Below are 21,478 nucleotides of genomic sequence, written 5' to 3'. Positions count from 1 at the left end.
AGGTTTTTTTTTAACAAAGTAATATATAATTTTAAATTGAACCCTCATCAGCAATTAACTTCCTGAAATCTATCTGGACAGACTTTTCCAAAATATAGATGATACAAAAAAATATTACTTTCTAATTCTATGCCATTAATCGTGATTGGCTGGTTGTGATTTTTCCTTCGTTGGCTATAAATTAGCAGCTAATATGGAATAGAAGATTTTCATTAAGTATTTTCTGGCTTAGCAACAATTAAACACTTATAAATGCAGAGAGGCTTACAGAGAAATGGTGAGATGCAGCAGTAGAGTAGAAAACACATTAGGCTCACTAGACTGAAAACACAAAATCTTGGCTCTATTACCACTAATTTTCTCTTATTGTCAAAATATGTAACCTTAAGAGACACACTTGATTCTTTTGTGCCTCTCTTTGTCTCTTCTATGATAATAGTCAGAATACTGGCTTCTTACTTGCCTCATAGGGGTAATTCAAAGGCATAAGGATGTCAATAACTATATTTTGGCAAGATGTTGCTAGAGAATGCTGCCCTTGTGTATTCAATAAAATTATTTTAAATGCTTACATGTATAGTATCTATAAATTCATTTTTGTATTAGTAGACTATAAAACTTTCCATGTTTATAAATGGCATGCTGATGTGCTTAAATCAGTAAAATAAAGTGTTTCCTTATGTTTATTGAAGGCAAAATGGTTAAGAAAACACTTTGTTCATGGGATAAATGTGTAAAAATAATACCTACTGTAACAACTTCAAAACACTCCGGGGAACCTTGCACAACACTCAGAAACATGAAAAACAATCTTTGGTCTTGTCATCTTTAACACTAAAATAACAGCCTAGGCATTTTGCTTTTTTAGACTAAAAGATGTACCCCTTTTGCCTTTCAAAGCACTTGAAAATTTAAAAAAGAAAAACTCAAAAATGCTGACTGCATAATAGCTGAGAATTCATGGTGGGTGTAGAACATGAAAGGTTACAGTATGGATCTGTGCCTACGCATTTCTTTTCAACGCGAGCAGAATCCTCCTGCATCTGCTAACTCGGCAATCATGCAGCTGACAGATTTCTGGGTTTTCTAAATAATGCATGGGCTTTTCTTTTAACATGTCAGTGCAAAGGTATCAATTCTGCCCCAGTGTCTTTCATGATGTTGATTTGCCTTGACAGCATTCCATTAAACCAATGAGTTTTTCCCCTCCTGATGGTTCCTTAAATATTCATGCAAGTGATGTATTTGTTGTTTTTAAACGTATTATGAAGGATGTTTGCATTTATAAGAAAACTCCATGGCAGATATAGTTGGAAAAAGAGGTAGAACAACAATCAAACTTTACAGCATGATGCTTTTCCTCATTCCTTTGATTCCTCCAACTCCCTCCCTCCTCCCGACCAACACCACCTTTACCCTCCCAAAAGAAGTTCTACACTCAAAACATTTGAACTTCCTAAAGAAATAACACTGAAATATTTACTACTGCTTGATATATCTCTTGAGAAAGCAAAAATATATTTATTAAATAATGCATGTTAACTTCAGCATCTACACTAGGAAAACAAATGCTTTGTTCTTTGCTCAGTGTTTTATGGGAACAGGTACTGTCTCCAGTACAATGCATTGATGTTCCATTGATGTTTCTCCCAGTAGGAGAAACAAGTCTAAAAGCCAGAAAGTAAGAAGGGAATAGCATTTGTGCTCTATTTCTATAATGAGGTATGTATTTTTCATAGACGCTGCTGCCTATAAAATATAAATCCTGACCATCTGCAGAAAATAACTTTTGCCTCCTGGTTAAAAATGATTTAGATGCAAATCAGTCCTAATGGTTTATAGAGGTTTCTTTGCAAATTTCTGCAAGCCTTTTAAGATAAACATTAGGATCTTATGATGATCACCTAGAGGAGGCACTTGTAACCAACCATTTATGATGCAGCTAGAGAGACTTGACAATTTAATTCATGTAGAAACAAAAGAGACCTGGTCTGATAATGCATTAGGTTAAGTGGACACGGTGTCAATTTCCACATGGAGAATGATCCTTGTGAAGGAACAACTTCCTTTTTTTGCCAAGAAAGAGAAGTTAGGCATCTTAAATAAGATTTAGAAATACCGTTCATTAGGAAATATTGCAGGTTCAGAAAAGAATGAGGTAAACTTTGAAACAGGCAGAGTTTGTGTCTGGGATCCTAACTTTTAGTTCTTTTTTCTCTCCTGTTGTTTAAAATCTCTATCCAGGGAATTCCCTCCTCTCATCAGCATTAGCTCTCAAACTTTGATTCACACTAACATGTAAACAACTGATAAGTGTCAAAAATATAATACCCTGGGTAGCTTTACAATTAACTTTATGCTTTGCATTAAACACATCCTAAGAGATGGCAATGGCAGAAACATGACAATTTCTCAGAGTCCATAAAATTATCTTACTTAAAGATAAGGTTAGCTCTGAGAAAGTGTCTTATGTTACTTCATTAATTATATCTAATTCTGAAAGGAAACATACTCTTTAGAATCTGTGCCCATCAACTTCCCTCAGTAAGTTAAAAACCAAAACTCTCATACAGCAGAGAAATGAATATTTCCTACAGTGAGTGCCTACATTGTTTCTATATTTTTTTACTCTGAGAGTCAATGGTCTTAATAGCGGTTTCTTGAAAGTTTCTCCAACTATATTCTTCTCTTATTATTAAAAAGCTACTAATTTTCACTGTCCATAATTGTGTTCTATTTTTTATTTCACTTTATATTTTACTGTTTTATTATTTATAGTACAATTTTTGATGTTTATCCTACGTGTAATCATTATCCTTTTATCATTATCATCACATATTTATATACAGATAAAGACTATATATGTGTATAGCGCATAAATATAAATCTGTATGTATATAATATTCAGTGTGTTAATCCCTTTGAAAGGGGTCTTATTTAACTGTCGTAAGGTTTAAGATTTAGGCATAATTCTCCATAGTAAGCCAGAAGAGAAGAGAAAAAAATCTAGGAAGATATAACTCCCTTAAGGACTTACCAAAACCTATGAGACTGTACCTTAAGACAGTTCACCCAGTGGCAACTTCCCCAGAATTTGCTTTTTCTTCTCTCTTTGTACTACTGTTCATGTTATTTCAGTAGAAAGAACTTACATAACCCCCATCTCCCACTTTTTTTTTTTTTTTTGAGACGGAGTCTCGCTCTGTCACCCAGTCTGGAGTGCAGCGGCGTGATCTCGGCTCACTGCAACCTCCGCCTGCCTGGTTCAAGCTATTCTCCTGTCTCCCGACTAGCTGGGACTACAGGAGTGTGCCACCACGCCCGGCTAATTTTTTGTATTTTTTAGTATTAGTAGTGTCAGGGTTTCACCGTGTTAGCCAGGATGATCTCGATCTCCTGATCTCGTGATCTGCCCGCCTTGGCCTCCCAAAGTGCTGGGATTACAGGCGTGAGCCACCTCCCACCTTTTGAAGTAAAATAGACATGCCTTTGTCCCAACTAGTGATACCTTCCTACTTTACTCTGCCTACATTTCCTCCCCCTGAATCTGAACTGTCTTACCCCATATGTGACCAGAAGCCAAGGGTTAGAATACTAGGCTAATTCTAGTAGAGCTGTGTCTATGAAAGCATTGGTTTTGATGACAATACTGCTATGATGACCCCTATGTGGCATAATTTATTTTCTTGATCTATATTGTTTATACTATAAACTTTAGAAAAGTCAGAGGTCAATTCCTCTCTGTACATATCAACCAAACGATCATATTTCACTTCTTAAACTTTCTTTAAAGTCACAATCTTTGTTTTTATTATAGAGGGCATTGAAGTTTCTGCTACTTGGCAGGATCAGCTTGCCTCTAAAGAGGGGAACTACAATGTTGGAATATCAAGAAATTTGCATAAGAAAGACCATAGAGTGCAGAGTATCCAGGAAATGCATGGTGTATGAAAATCTATTTTTTGAAACCAATCTGTGAATATGTAATGTACAAAATTCACTTTGGAAATGTAAAATGTTTGGCATTTCTTCAAAGTGTTAACAACAGAGTTATCATTTTACCCAGCAATTCTACTCCTTGGTATATATCCCAGAGAAATGAAACCATATGTCTACACAAATCTTGCACACAGATGTTTATAGCAACATCATTTATAGTAGCCAGAAAGTGGAAGCAACCCAAATGGCCATGAACAGATAAATGGATAAACAAAATGTAGTATTTTCATAAAACGGAATCTCATTCAGGCATTAAAATAAATGAAGTTCTGATACATGCTACAATATGGATGAACCTTAAAAACATTATTCCAAGTAAAATAAGTCAGACACAAGAGGTCACGTATTGTATGATTCCATTTACATGAAATATCCAGAATAGGTAAATCCATACAGAGAGTACAATGTAATAGTAGATTAGTGGTTTCCAGGTTCTTTGCGGATGCAGAGAAATGGGCATCCTAATGGGTACAGGATTTCTTCATGGAGTGATAAAATATTTCTGGAATTTGATAATAAGTTATGAGGACTAGAATTACATAATGATAGTAGTTGCATAATTCTGTAAATATACTAAAACCACTGAACTGTACACTTCAAAAGAGTGAATTTTATGGTATGTGAATTTTACCTCAATAAAACTCATAAAATTTTCACTTTGGACACTACAGAACGTCCAAACCTTTCCATAAGGGCACAAGTATTTATTACTTGAGTTCAATGCATGAACTAGGTTCACTGTATATACTGATCATATCCATGACTGTGATGTTAATATCTGAGTATAGGATCATAGAAAATTAGGATTTAGAAAAAATAATGGTGATTATTTCTGAGTCCCTTACACTAATATGTCCAGTGTAAAGTAGAATCCATTAAATGTGGGAGATATTTAATGAGCCCAACTCTATGTGAAACTATATGCTTATTAAACTGCCTTTAAAAAAGTAAACAGAAACAAAATAATAAGAGTATATATGTATACCATGACAGTGCAGAATTACTATTATTTTGATTTTTAGATACATATATACTCTAAAGAGGTAGATACTCAAAATCAATATATGCTGTAAATTAACTTTGAAATCTGGCATTGTATTAAGCAAATTACTATTGAATATTTTGTCATGTTCCAGTTAATTCATGAAGGAATACTTCTTAAATGATAGCGTATACCAATAATTACTTATTGTAAACTCCGTTTATGAACACAATCTCTCAACTAACATAGATATGACAATAGTATCCTCAAAGGTTGTAGAAAATAAAATAAAATTCTATTATTTTTTGGCCCAGTTTAAGAACCATTGCCTATATTTTCCCATTCTGTTATTTTTTACCTGTTTGTACTTAACCTGCAAGGATAACATGTGTGTCTTGGAAGATACTGCAAATGAATTTGCAAATACCTTGAAGGGAACAGTATGCTGGATAACACCCTGCATGGCTTCCTAAAGATTGAGTCTTGTCAGGCGAATCTAATCTCCTGTGACAGAATGACAGCCTGGGAGATAGAGGGGAAGCAATAGATATAATTTATTTTGACTTTACTAAGGTTTTTGAGACCATTCTAAACAATTGGCTCATCAATATATTGTGAAAATCCAGTCAGATCACACACCTGAAGAGAGTTCCCAGCAGGGGCACGAAGAGTGATCACCCATGAATAAATGTTAAGTTGAGGCAATGATACAAAAAAAGTATTTTCCAAATCCCAAAAGCAGGAAAAACATTTCTGTCAGTGTACTGAACATGGACAGAGGCACATTTTGATCACATGACACTAACCTCAAACTTCTAAGGAAGGGTTCAGAACCTGAAGTGACATCACTAAGTGAAAGATTCTGTAAGGAATAAATAGTATGGACTATGAGAGCAACAGATTCAGGAGAGTACCCATTAAGTAAAAACAATACAAACAGAAGATGGGACTAGACTAATGATGCTCAAGAATTATAATAATGAAGATTAGAATTCAAAGGCAATGTGATTATCTCAGATTCGTTCATTGTAACCAAGGCACAAAGAGAGGATGCTTGTTTGAAATCACTTGTTTTGAACCACACAAAACTGTAGCAGAGCTAGATATTTAGCATTAATGTACAAAAAACCAGAAACATTAAATGAGAATAACATGTAGGAACCAAGACAACATATTCAACACTGATTAGATCTTCTCAAAAGTGAAGTTCTGCCCTATGATTTGATAATAGCATAGTTGGGGACAGGAGGAAGGTGGAGGACTAGGAAGATCAGAATGATTACGCGTTGGCTAATAAGATCTATAAGGATCGATCACATCATTTCAAATTATTAATTGTGAGGAAGAGATAACATTAGACCAAACTCTGAGGTGGCTTCATACAAACTGACCTTAATATTACTGACAAAACAAGAAATGTAATTCACTAGATGAGGTATTAGGAATAGACATAATAAACAATTCCCCAGTAGTGAGAGTTGCTTACTCCTGGAATGAGTTATAGAAGGGTACTGAAAAAACAATAGTTCCTTCTGGCTTACTTTTTAAGCAGTCATAAGCACAGAAGAAAGATGGGTAGAGTAGTAAAAGTTGAAAATTCTATCAGAAAAAAAAAACCCCTCTCAAAACAGTTCTTGGTACCAGGAGCTAATAAAAACAGCATGCCTCGCTTGATTCCCTAGAAACATCTTTCTCCATATCTAATGAGGTGTTTGGATAACATAAAGAAAGAAGGCAATCTTGGGATTTTCTAATTCAACTTTGCCAGTTAATCAACCATATACACTTTGATTCTCTCCACTATAAACTATATTTTCCAAAAGGTAAAGTACTCAACATCTGCTCCATGGAAGCAAAACTGACACAAAAGTCAGAAAAAGCAGGGACTCAGAGGATAAAGATTTACGTGGTTATAATCGTGGGTTTTCCAGAGAACATCACTGAGCATAATTCTTCCTGAAATAAGCAATGCAGTTAAAAATACTCCATTTATTTCTACAAGTAAATGGGCAACCCTGGAAGTCTTTGTTATAGTTTAAAAATAGATTCTGCTACTGTATAACTATATTTCTAATTTGACAGCTACAATTATAATCATTCAAGCATCTATTTCCCACAAACTCTCTACAGCCATAACCTTTAGTGATTGATTATAAAGCTCCATGAGAAATAGTACACAGACTAATTTCCTAAAACAATAAAAAACAGAATTTCTCATTTGGAGCTAAATGAAACATGAACACGTTGTTATTCATGCTGAAATCTTGATGCAGAGTCATGGTGCAGCCATTATGGAAACTATTAAACAAACCTCAAATCAAAGAAACTATAGGTCTGCCTTCAAAGAGAAAATTCGGTTCTTGCATAAGAATATTCTAACTCCTATATTTGCTTTTTTCCTTTAAAGCTTAATGATACTGACTCTATTTTCATACTCTCCTGTCTCTGCTCTTGTCGAATCACCCAAAAATATCAACTTAAGCAAAATAGAAGATGTAAGAACTCCCAGCAGGAAAACTCTTTTTCACACACATTCAAACATCTCAACTAAATACAGCCTTCCAGTATTTTTAGGTCAGTGTCCCGCTTATTTCAGGATGTGTCAATAAATTTGGAAATTTCCTTAGGTCATGAAGTATGTGCTCTCTGACAATGCTGGTTGGTTTTTTTGTGAAGAGCAAAATGCACAATGGTTGGTCTCATACCCTCTAGGAAGATAGTACTTTGCTGTACATTTCTCTGTTTAGTTCAATTGTGAAAACATGATATTTTAATCTGTATTTTGATAAAGGCTTTCACAAATAAAAGCCAGTACCTCCACAATTAAATGGCAAGAATCAATGGGTAATGGGGGGCTAGAATAAAAAGTTACAAGGAATATGCTGAGAAAATAAAATATGATCCTTTTTAAAATGACAAGATAGATAAACATATTAACACCAGCAGAAAAATTTTAATTGAATACTTGGCATGTTTTTATATCTGTCATATTTTGCCTTCAGGGGATTTAGCCGCTAATAACAATGATGAAATTAAATAGCAATCCTGCCACAATAAGGCATTTAAAACAGAGTGTGCTCCCTCTTAAATTGAAAAACAAACTCATTTTTAAAATTTTCTGGCTACACAAACCTTGTGAAAACGGCTTATAAGAACCAAAAATTGTCCTTTCTCAAGTAAAATGTTCATATGACCAAAAATACATTCAACAAAGAGAGACCATTCATTTATACTTTTAATAGTGTCCTATAAAAACAAATGCCACTCATAAGGGAGAAAACAGGAAAGGTAACATGCACTCAGCTTGATTTCAGAGCAGGGCTCTAAATCATTGAGTTTACACTTAAAACAATATAAAATTCTAAATCATATTTAATAATTTATAATATTTGTGGATCTAACTAGGTTTTTAATTTTTGTGGGTACATGGTAAGTATATTTATGTATTACATGAGATATTTTGATACAGATATACAAAACATAATAATCACATCAGGGTAAATGGGGTATCTATCACCTCAAGCATTCACCCTTTGTGTTATCCACAAAGAATACAATCCAATTACATTCTTTTAGCTATATTTAAATGTACAACTAAATTGTTTTTGACTATAGTATCCCTGTTGTGCTAGCACATACTAGGTTTTATTCATTCTTTCTATTTTTGTACCTGTTAACCCTCCCCACATCACCTCCTCACCTCACCCCCCACTACCCTTCTGAGCCACCTTCTACTCTCTATCTCCATGTATTCACTCATTTTAATTTTTAGCTCCCACAAATAAGTGAGAATATGCAAAGTTTGTCTTTCCGTGCCTGGCTTATTTCACTTAACGTATTAACCTCCAGTTCCATCAATGTTGTTGCAAATGACAGGATCTTGTTATATTTTTATGGCTGAACACTACTTCACTATATATATATATATATATATATATATATATATATATATATATATATACACACACACACACGTATTTTAAGACCTATATGTATTTTAATACATATGTATGTATATTATGGCTTGATTAATTGGACAGTTTCAGAACTTCAAGTGAAATATTTGTTATCTATATCTTACTTAATTGAAGAGAAAAAAGATGATACCAAGAAAGAAAATCTATCAGAGATGTAGTGAAAACAGTAATTCCCAGAGTAGATCTTGAGGTCAGATCAGGTCTAATCTGAAGTCTGGTAACTATTTTGTCAACAAAATATTAGTCAAGCCAAATTAAGGACAATCTCCTTTATCAGCTGCATCTCTATCTCTAGGTTTACTGATTGAGATTCAATATAAAGGAAAGAAATTAGACTATGTAGCTTAAACTATACTAGAAAATTGATTCAAACATTAGAAGCATAATGTTATGGTGGAAAGATCAAGGAACTATGAATCAGTGCCAGATCTCTCACTACCTAGCTGTGTGATTACTGGCCAATTTCTCATGCTTCAAACATCATCTGTAGTATGAGGGGTTGGGATTTAATTATCTGAAGTTACTTAGGACTCTAAATTTTAATTTTAGAAATCTTTGTCAATAAGATTGTAATCAACAGGTGCTTTATAGTTAACCTAAAAATGTAATTGATCAAAACTTTCTAGTAATCAAACATAAAATTTCCTCAAGCCATGTCCTCAACTCTTACCCAACTCCTAGAAATGTCCTGAGGTCTCTGAGGATCACTATTTGAAAATGACTGTCCAGGGGAATAGTACAGTGTGTTTATTTTTTGAAGGCTTGTTTTATTTTAGTCATTGATCTATGTAATCACCGAGGCCATTATGTACAGATTAGTCGGGGGGGCTTTATTTCTTGGTCTCTTCGCACTGGACAAAGTCTTGATGATATACTCCTTGGTCTGGAGGCACTCAACACAATTGAGACAATCTGTTTAATACTTCATTCAAAGCTATGCACTTTTTTCTGATGTCCAATTTCTCTCCTTCAAAGAACAGTTCAAATGCTACATCCTACAATTGAATCTTTTTGATTATCTTAGAAGTAATTTTTTCTTTCTCTATATTGTCACAGTTCTTCTTGTTGCTTTTATTACATTCCATGTCAGAGTATAGTCATTTATATATTGATTCATTTTTATCTCCTCTCCTACCTAAATCATAAGCATTTGAAATACAGTGATTTTTTTTGTCTTCTCTCCTCAGACTACCAACATATTGCCTTTATAACTGTTGGAATATTGTACATTGTGGAGCCTAATATATATGAAATTGAATTTTGTTGAGAATCATATTCAAGAATTACTCTAATCCCTCATGGAGTGGTTTAGAAATAGTCACTAGCCACACTGCTTATTTCATTTACGTACTTGACCTTCATGGAATGTCTATTATTTGCTAGTCACTTCAAATATACAACTGGAATTCTTTACAACAAAATTGAAAATAACTGCATTTTATCATAATGTAAATCTCACTTCTATGTCACCACATAAATGATGGAAACATTCAATGTGTATCCCTCAGGATACCTCACAGCCCACTCAACTGAATATTTACCAAATTGACTGCTTTTCTTTTGCCTGATTAGATCTAGTACTTATTTTGTGAACAAAGTTTTAATGTTTCTCCAAGATCTAGCTGTCCTTTGGATTAAATTTCCCAGTCCTACTTGAACCATGAGCATTCAGAAAGAACATTCCCATAACTAATAATCAGACCATAAATGCTATGAACCCTGATCTTCCTTGTTGAAATGATCTACTTCTGTCGCTTCTTGGAAGGAACTAAAGCAGATAAAAGTTGGAAACAGAGAAATCAAGCCCAGTCTTTGGTCTCAGTTTATATGGTGAGATACGTGACCCAAAGGGCAACAAAGACACACTAGCCCCCAGATTACCAAAAATTTTCAGATCGAAAATGCTTGAAATACATTTTCATTTACAAATGATCATTTATGAAATTGTAGTAGTTTCACTTTCCAGTAGAGCAGGGTTTTCATTTATTCAGACTTTGAAATGCTTCAGAAACTTCATTTAAATCTATATAATAATTATGATTATAAAACTACAAGTCAGCTTCACTTCATTACATCAAGATAAGGATAATTAGATTGTAATCTCTGCATGGCCAAAGGCAATGACTTCTGTCACTCAATTTCTATTGCACCAAGTTTAACATCATACACAGATGGAATCTATACTTATTTTATCACAACGATAGATATTCAGAATTAGGCCAGATTATATCTAGCCAGGAAAATTATTAACTATTTAGCAAGTTTAAAATTAGGCGCCAGTATAGCTCTCAAATATGATAGCTTATTACAAAGGAGACACATTAAAAACTTTGTAGAAAATCTTTTTCCAGAAACTGGTATTCCTGAGACAAACATGAAGGAAATTACTGTGTGAACTCTCACTAATTTTTATTGGTACAAAACACTGCTTTATAACAACATTAGATTATAAGAGGCTTCCTTTAGAATATTGGTCATTTCTGAGTTACTTTAAGATTTGAAAGCCAGTATGAGTTAACTGGCATTAGGATTAGGAAACTGATAATCAATTTTCTCACTGTATCTTCATTTTAACATTTTTTATTCCAGGGGTTTGATAAAGTCAAATTCTCATTACAAACGAACATTGAAGAGGAAGCATAATGTGGGAAAAGCAAACACTTTGGATTTAACTAGACACAAGCCTCAAACTTAGGTCTGCAATTTACTAGTTTTGTGATTATGGGCAAGGCTGAACCTTTGTGCTTCTGTTTCCTGATCTATAAAATGGGAGTATTGAAAGTACCTTGTTCTCAAGATTTAGGTAAAAATTAAATGAGTTATTATGTGAGATACTTAGCACATAGTAACTAGTAACTATTCTTGCTGTTGCTATTATTATTGTCTAGTGTTAATTTTATTCTTATCTATGGGTTGTTTTCAGTTTCCAAGAACCCAGTAAAATATGAATTTTCCATTGATTCCCCAGAAAATTGCATCCAGGCTATGTAGAAAAAAGTCACTGTCAGCACTGGTTGAAGAGCAATTCTCATCTTGTATTTCACCATGAAAATTGTAATTTTACATGAAGTGATCTACACTGTCCTGAAGTCAGAGTAGTTTCTCATACTGATTTCATTCAATAATTTTCCTCTTTAATTGCTCTTCCCATTTCCCTGCAAAATAAAGCCCCACCATGCTTGAATTTCCAGGAGCCTAGAAAAAGAGATGTAAAGCTGCTGCCAATTTACCTATCACATTATATTGAATTTAACTGCAGAGTTAGCTTGGAAATCTCTGGATCCTAAAACCATCTTTAATTGCGTTTTTTTTTTTTTTTTTTTTTTACTAAAAATGTTTGGGAGACAGGGCCGAGATGATGAACTAGAAGGAGTTCATGTGCACGGCTCTCATGGAGAAGAAAGCAAAGGGCTAGAGACCACTGCCGTGCAGGCCAATCAACAGAGAAATCATGTCGGGATCCATCAAGGCAGCAGGCAGAAACAGAGGACAGAGAGGAACAAAGCTGGCCACCAACCTGTTAGGTATCAGCATCTTAAAAAATATTGGCTGGGCGCAGTGGCTCACACCTGTAATCCCAGCACTTTGGGAGGCCGAGGCAGGTGGATCACCTGAGGTAAGGAGTTCGAGACTAGGCTGGCCAACATGGTGAAATCCCTTCTCTACTACAAGTACACAAATTAGCCAGGTGTGGTGATGGGTACCTGTAATCTCAGCTACTTGGGAGGCTGCGGCAGGGAGAATTGCTTGAACCCAGGAGGCAGAGGTTGTAGTGAGCCAAGATCGTGCCACTGCACTCCAGCCTGGGTGATAGAGTGAGACTCCATCTCAAAAAAAAAAAAAAAAAAAAAAAAAAAAAAGGATTTTATATCCGGCCAAACTAAGCTTCATAAGCGAAGGAGAAATGAGATCCTTTTCAGACAAGCAAATGCTGAGGGAATTCATTACTAAATGGAAAAACATTTCATGTTCTTGAATAGGAAGAATCAATATTGTTAAAATAGCCAGGAGAAACTCCCAAACATGGAAAGGGTGAGTGAATGAGAGCCCCCAGGGAGGTTCATGCTCCCCACAGGGACCTGTGCAAGACTGGGAATGGGGAGTCACCCTGCTCCCCCGCACCCTTCCACCACGCTTTTAGACTGAGGCAGAGCCACCTGAAGGTTTTGTGGGGGCAACTCCCAAGTCCAAGGGGACCTCCACAAGTCTTGGACCCTGGGACAAACCAGCACAGGTGCCACAGCCCCAATAGAGGCCACAGTTGCAATGCCAGGGAGCATTAACATTGCTCCACCACCGCTTTTCAGCCGGGGCTCAGCGCCAGCTTCTGGCCCAGCAGTCCTGCTTTGACCCAAACTTGACTACCACCACCCAACTCTGCCACTGGTAGCCAGTCGGGCAACAATGGCTAGAGCCTCCATATGTTCCTCTACTAATAGCATGTTTATCTAATAAGATTTCAGTCTTTTGATCATTTTTTAAAAAGAAAAAAGAATGAAAAGGAACAAACAAAATATCTGAGAAATGTGGAATTATGTAAACTCTCACAAGCACTTCACACGAAGATTTTCCCCAAGACACATAATCATCAGATTCTACAAAGCTGACATGTAAGAAAAAATGGTAAAGGCAGCTAGAGAAAAAGGGCAGGCCACCTACATAAGGAAGCCCATCAGAATAACAGCAAACCTCTCAGCAGAAACCCTACAAGCCAGAAGAGGTTGGGGGCCTATATTCAACACTGTTACAGAAAGGAAATTCCAACCAAGAATTTCATACCCGTAGCTGGGCACAGTGGTTCATACCTATAATCCCAGCACTTTGAGATGCCGAGGCAGGTGGATCACCTGAGATCAGGAGTTCGAGACTAGTCTGGCCAACAAGGTGAAACCCCTTCTCTACTAAAAATACAAAAATAGCCAGGCGTGGTGGTGGGTGCCTGTAATCTTACCTACTTGGGAGGCTGAGACAGGGAGAATTGCTTGAACCCAGGAGGTGGAGGTTGTAGAGAGCCGAGATTGTGCCACTGCACTCCAGCCTGAGCGATAGAGTGAGACTCTGTCTCAAAAAAAAAAAAAAAGAATTTCATATCTGGCCAAACAGCTTCATAAGTGAAGGAGAAATAAGATCCTTTCCAGACAAGCAAATGCTGAGGCAATTCATTACCAAGGAAAAATAATATTGTTAAAATGGCCAAACTGCCCAAAGCAATTTCCAGATTCAATGCTATTACTATCAAACTATCAATGATATTCTTCACATATCTAGAGAAAACTATTCTAAAATTCATATGGAACCAAAAAAGATCCCAAATACCCAAAGCAATCCTAAGCAAAAAGAACAAAGCTGAAGGCATCACATTACCTGCCTTCGAATTATATTACACGGATACAGTAAACAAAACCGCATACTACAGGTACAAAACAAACACTAGACCAATGTTACAGAATAGCTAACCCAGAAATAAAGTCACAGACCTGCAACCATCTGATCTTTAATAAAGCTGACAAAAACAAGCAATGGAAAAGGACACCCTATTCAATAAATGGTGCTGGGATAACTGGCTAGCTGTATGCAGAAGACTGAAACTGGACCCGTTCTTTACAGCATATACAAAAATCAACTCAAAGTGGATTAAATTCCTAAATATAAAACCTCAAATTGTAAAAACCTTTGGAGATAACCTAGGAAATACCATTTTGGACACAGGAATTGGCAAAGATTTCATGAAGAAGATGCCAAAAGCAATTGCAGCAAAAGTAAAACGTGAGAAATGGGACCTTATTAAAGTAAAGAGCTTCTGCACAGCAAAAGAAACTATCAACAGAGTAAGAAGGCAACCTAGAGAATGGGAGAAAATATACATCTGACAAAGGTCTAATATCAAGAATCTTCAAGGAACTGAAACAAATGTGCAAGCAAAAAACAACCCTGTTCAAATGTGGGCAAAGTACATGAACAGACACTTTTCTAAAGAAGACATACATGTGACCAAGAAGCATATGAAAAAAGCTCAACACCATTGATTATTAGAGAAATGCAAATCAAAACCACAATAAGATACCATCTCACACCAGTCAGAATGGCTATTACTATGAAGTCAAAAAATAGAGATTCTGGCAAGGTTGTAGAGAAAGGGGAAAGTTTATACATTGCTGATGGAAGTGTAAATTAGTTCAACCATTAGGGAAAGCAGTATGGTGATTCCTCAAAGAACTAAAAATAGAAGTACTCTTTGACCCAACCATCCCACTACTGGGTATACACCCAAAGGAATATAAATTGTTCTACCATGAAGACACACACACACATATGTTCGTTGCAGCACTATTCACAATAGCAAAGACATGGAATCAACCTGAATGTCCATCAATGAGAAAGTGGATAAAGAAAATGTGGGAAATGTGCACCATGGAATACTATGCAGCAATAAAAAGCAATGAGATCATTTCCTTTGCAGGAACATGGATGGAGTGAGGCCATTATCCATGGCAAACTAATGCAGGAACATAAAATCAAATACTGCATGTTCTCACTTATAAGTGGGAGCTAAATGATGAGAACATATGAACACAAAAAAAGGGAACAACAGGCACTGGGGCCTACTTGAGGGAGAAGGGTGGGAGGAGGGAGAAGTTCAGAAAAGAAATAAAACTGTCAGGTACTATCTTTAGTATCCAAGTGGCAAAATAATCAGTATGTACACCAAACCCCCAAATCATGTTTTTACCCATTTAACAAACCTGAACATGTACTCCTAAACCTAAAATAAAATTAAATATTTCTTCAATCTTTCCTTTATTTATGTGTCCATCCTTCCATCATCCATTGATCCATCCATTTATCTATCCATCCATTCATGTATGTTGATAGTTATAATCCCACCTACCTTCCAAAGGGATCTGAAGGGTCTTATGATCAAGGCCAAGGTACAATGATCACGGGGTAAAAGAAAGAAACAAGTAACATGAGAGGAGAGGACTTTCCACTCTACAAGTCACCTCTGTTTTCTTTTCCTTTCATCCATCTTTTCTTCTTTGGCTGCTCCCTGTTCTACCTCTTTTCATTAGTCCCTGTTGATAATGCCTGGAGTCAGCCAGCACTTTCCTTTAGCTAAGGAAGTGGTACTCCAGCTGAAAAGACTTCAGCCCAGCCAACCTGGACTGTCAGCATTGCCTTTCAGTGGTAAATTATTTAGAATAGGATGGAATAAGAAACCTGAGGTGATGCTCGAGTGGACCAGTCTTTGTCAGGCAGAGAGCACAATGGCTAGCATTATAGGAATTATAATACAATTCTACCACAGCAAAACAGTGAAGATAACTAAATGTTTCCAAAATGAGATTATGACTTGTAACTGTTTTCTAATTTCAGTGTACAAATGTTAGCAATAGAGCTAATCATCCCTCTTGAGTATCTTTATAACCAAAGAAGACTTATTATTCTCTCCTCCATCCTCATCCCACTTCTCTCCTGCCCCACAATAAAACAGTAAGAGTCATTGGTCTGGGATTCTGGAAGACACTCACCTGTGTTAGAATTAAGATCATCAGGCTCTGATTCGGTCCCATTTTGGCTTCCATTTCCCTGAAGAGTGTTCATAGCCATAAGCTTCATCTTCTGAAGTTTCATCGCCTCAGCCATTGCTGCAGCTGTTATACCTAAAAGCAGAATTATTCCATTCCATTTATTTATTTATATTAATAATTTCAACTTTTATTTTAGATTTGGGGGTACAAGTGCAGGTTTTTCACATGAAAATATTGCATGATACTGAGGTTTGAGCTATGGATGATCCTTTGTAAAATGGGGATCATTTCTTAATGTAATTGAAAGCTGGATAAATTTATTTAACAGAGCTATGCTACATAGCACAAACCAAAATTAACTTGAATTTGTTAATATTTTTAACAATGTAACTTTCAATTCTTATAATTCCTTCATGCTACAATGAATAGTTTATAAATTTAGAAAAATATATATTAAATATATATCTGATCCCCAACTTGAAACACAAATAAAACAAAGATAGTAAAATGCAAATAGTTTAAAAAATTCCAAGACTCTTGCTAATGTATTCTTTTGTCTGCTAAGAGTTTTGGACAGTTATTTTGGACAGAATTCACTATGTAGTAAATTCCATCTAAAACAACATTGTCAGTGGGAGCACTCTGAAATTCTAAAAGAAACCCCTTTGAGTGTGTATCCTCATTAGTGCATATCTAAAGGAACCCTTTTCTAGTGCATATCCTTGCTGGCACTTTTATAAAGGATAGGCTGCCTAGCCTATGAGGATCAGCTTAGCAGGGAGGGGGAGAAGAAGGAAAAGACTTCAGGTATTCTTTCTACCTTTTTATCTGCCTAATACTTATACACTGAGGGACCAAATGAATGAAAATATGGCATGTACCTATATAGCCAGCGTCTGTAGTATAGTTATAATCTTTTGTATTAATAAAAGTCAGATATTAAAATAAAGCTCTCAGCATAATGGTATAAAGAGGTGGGGTGTGGGGTAATGGCCATAGATTAAAAAGTGAATATGCAAGTTTGAAATTATTTCTCCTAGGAAGTCTATATCAGACAGCAACACAACCATATATAAGGAAACAAGTACTAAAAGTACCAGAACAATCCATACTCCAACGATGTCCTCCAAAAAGTCTAGTGAATTCAACTTAATTATTTTTAGATAATGTCCCTAATCATCTACTGGTACACTGATACCATGGGCCAAAAAGAAAAATCTGGTAGATTTTGAAGGATTATTTCAGAATTCAGTAAAATTCATCCTACCATAAAAACGTGATTCAAGGAAAAGAAGGCAAATATTGGTTTTTCAAAAAAAAACCGTAACTGTCATTAGAAGATGCTGATTCTAAGAGGTAAGGTGAATCCTTATCAAATATGTAAGCTGAGGTAAATACAGCCTAAACCATCTAACTGTGTGTTTGGTAGAATAAGGTTCTATTTTGCCATTCTGTACTCCTTATGATGCATAGAAAACTCGTAATGAAGCAAACTTTTCATCACATTAGATTGTCTCTAAATCATCGCAAAGAAAAAATCTGAAGGGAAATTTCCTTAGTATCTAAACTGATGATATACATTTGTACATTATCTTGATGGCCAAAGAGATTTTCTTGCCACATCTAGTTTAGCTTTATAAAATTCCAGTCCCCCAGATAACCCATTCAGCTCCCAAAGGGTATGTCTAGACAGAAAATATGATGGCAATGATTTAAACAAATGGACATTGCTTAGGATCACCATGACTGAGTGCCTCATAATCAAAACTGTATCAATAAGTTTCCAGAATTTACACTGGCTCCTCAGAACTGAATCCTGGCTATGATAATTACTGAATTAACAGGTATTTTATTATTTGTAGGGTAAATAATGGATTTCAGTGAACAATATATGCTTCCTAACTCTGAAAACTAAAGGTATACAAATATCTAAACCCTCTCACAGATAAAGAAAATTCGTTGTAAAATGTTTGTCTCCTATGATGATATTAAGAGAATTAATGAGCCAGACTCCCCACATATTTTTAATTCGTACAAAAGATTTAGAAGCTAGTTTAATTCTTCAGTTTGCAGATGAGGAAACTGAGTCTCAGACTGAACCATTATAGGTCAGTTATTTAGGTGAAGATATGGAGCAGAAGACCAAGTTTCCTGATGGAACCTAGATGTATTTGTTAAAGTCCTAAAGTAGCTCACATATGAGTTAAAAAAAAAAATCTCTAAAGGATACGATCTCCTTACCACATATGGTCATGCATTTTTTGTTGTCTTTTATATAGCTCCTTACACTTTATTCAAAGTTTAGAGGTATAGCCTATATAACATATATTTTGTATTGCCTCATGGTGCAGAAAAAATTTATTTGATTTTTTATTTTATTTTTAAAAAACTACTTTACAGAGGTACAATTGAGATACAAAAATCTGTACATATATAATGTGTACAACTTGATGAGCTTGGAGCTAAGTTTATACCCATGAAACCATCACCATAATTTATACCATAATTGCAGTGACTTTAAGCTTATGAAACTCTTAAATCCTATTTGTTTAGTCTTCAGTACAGCACCTGAATATCTGTGTCTTCAGATAAAACTATAGTCAAGGATAGGAAAGCAGTGGAAAAGATGTTTTGGTTCATATGAATTTTTCATAGCAATTTGGCCTTTTATTCAACTGTTCAATTAAATTCTTATCCTCAGGAAGCTTCTCAGTGTAACACTGATAGATTTAGAATAGCAGTTTAGCACCTGGCCACAAGTTCTCAAAATGCAGGTCTGGAATGATACATAAAAAGGGCAATACATAAAGCTGATTCGGGAGTTACTTAGTTAAATTTTACTTGGGAACCAAAATTTCAACTTGCACCGGACAACTAGAAAATAGTAAGTTAGATGAAAATGAAAAGATGCATTTAAAAGTGAAAGTGCTACAATATAGGTAAAAAGTCACACATACACCTAGAAGTATAAAAGTTGTCCTTTTCAGTCACTGAATCTGAAAATAACACATTTACATTATGTTCAAATTACATATATTTAAATCATTGAAATTGGTTTGGAAAGGCAGAGATTCAATGTTACTGGGAAAACATTCACATTTTGCACTTACCGATAACTGAGCATTTACTTCTGTATCCTCAATGCCTTCTATTCTTGTTCACTTAATTTCATTATTGCCTCAATGTCTAGTCACTGTAATTATTGACCAAGTCATAATGTATAGCCCTTATGGTACTCTACACTCTTCTTTTTATAATTTAAACATATTTATTAAGTTATTTGATTTGTTATTTTCTTTTTTAAAAACTACTTTACTGAGGTATGATTCAGATACAAAAAGCTGTAAATATATAATGCATGAACTTGATGAGTTTGGACATATGTATATATCCATGAGATCATTACCATAGTCTATACCATAAACCTCCATAAGTTTCTGCCTGTCCACTTTATATATTATTGTTGTTGTTTGTGTGATAAAAACATGTAACATAAGACCTACCCTCTTAGCAAAGTTTTAAGTATACAATACAGTATTGTTAACTATAGACACTATGCTGTACAGTAGATCTCTAGGACTTATTCATCTTGTACATCTGAAACTTTGCTCATCTCAACTAATAGCACCCTGTTTCCTCTTCTCCTCAGTGCACGACAACCACCATTCTAATATCTGCTTCCATGAGTTTGACTATTTTAGATTCATCATATAAGTGGTGTCATAGTGTTTGTCCCTCTGTCTGACTTATTTCGTTTAGCATATCATGCTTCAGGTTTATTCATGTTGTCACAAATGGGAAGATTTCATTCTTTGTAAAAGCTGAATAAAATTGCATTGTATATAATATATAAATACCAGGTTTTTTAAATCCATTCATCCATTGTTGGTCATTTAGGGTTTTTAATATATTGGCTATTGTTAATAAAGCAGCAATGAACATGGGAGTGCAGATATTTCTTTGAGATTATGATTTTACCTCATATATATTCAGAAGTGGGATCGTTGGATGGTATGATAGTTCTATTTTTAATTTTTTGAGAAACCAACATACTGTTTTCCATACTGGCTAAACCAGTTTACATTCTCACCAATATAATTGTGCAAACGTTCTCTTAATCCACATTTTCACCAATATTTCTTATATATATTTTTAAAAATAATAGTCCTATTAACAAGTGTGAGGTGATATCTCATTACGGTTTTGAATTGCATTTCCCTGATGATTAGTGATGTTGAACATGTTTTTTCATATACCTGTTGGTCATTTGTATGTCTTATTTCAAGAAAAAAAATATTTTCAGCTCTGTTGCCTATATATATATTTATTTATTTAAATATATTTAGGATGTATAAGTGTGAGTTTCATACATCCATATATTGCATAGAGATAAGGTCTGGGCTTTTAGCGTTTATTTTTTGTTATTGAGTTGCAGGATATCCTTATATATTTTGTATACTAACCCTTTGTTATATATATGATTTGAAAACATATTCCTCTATTCCGTAGGTTGCCCTTTCACTCTGTTGATTGCTTTCTTTGCTGTGCAGAAGCTTTTTAGTTTGATATAGTACCACTTCATGTTTGCTTGTGTTACCCATGCTTTTGGTGTCATATCCAAGAAATCATTGCCAAGACCAATATCAAGAAATTTTTTCCCTATGTTTTCTTCTATCAGTTTTGTCATGTCAGGTCTTATATTTAACTCCATTTTTTTTAAATAAAAGTGTATATTTAAGGGTTACCAGTGCAGTTTTATGGATATATTGTGTATTGGTGAACTCTGGATTTTTAGCGTAACAATCATCCGAACAGTTTGTATTGTACCCATTAAGTAATTTCTCAACTCTCACCCCCTACCTGCCCTCCCACCCTTCTGAATCTCCAATGACTATTACTTTACACTCTATGCGCATGTATACATGTCATTTAGCTCCCACTTATAAGTGAGAACATGCAGTGTTTGAATTTTCATTTCTGACTTGTTGCAC

At 35.0% G+C, this 21,478-nt stretch overlaps 1 protein-coding gene across 2 annotated transcripts in view; it reads right to left on the bottom strand.

Annotated features, from left to right (window-relative positions):
* Positions 1 to 21,478, bottom strand: part of DACH2 (dachshund family transcription factor 2) — a 673,465-nt gene that overhangs the window by 176,512 nt on the left and 475,475 nt on the right. For both annotated transcript variants that reach the window (XM_034950560.3, XM_055106836.1), the window contains exon 4: positions 16,488 to 16,619. In XM_034950560.3, coding sequence (XP_034806451.1) covers positions 16,488 to 16,619 — 132 coding nt within the window. The remainder of the gene's footprint in view (positions 1 to 16,487; positions 16,620 to 21,478) is intronic.

Source organism: Pan paniscus, chromosome X (assembly GCF_029289425.2).
Source record: "Pan paniscus chromosome X, NHGRI_mPanPan1-v2.0_pri, whole genome shotgun sequence".
Taxonomy (NCBI): domain Eukaryota; kingdom Metazoa; phylum Chordata; class Mammalia; order Primates; family Hominidae; genus Pan; species Pan paniscus.
The sequence above is the reverse complement of the archived record's forward strand: the minus strand, read 5'-3'. Positions and strand labels throughout refer to the sequence as shown.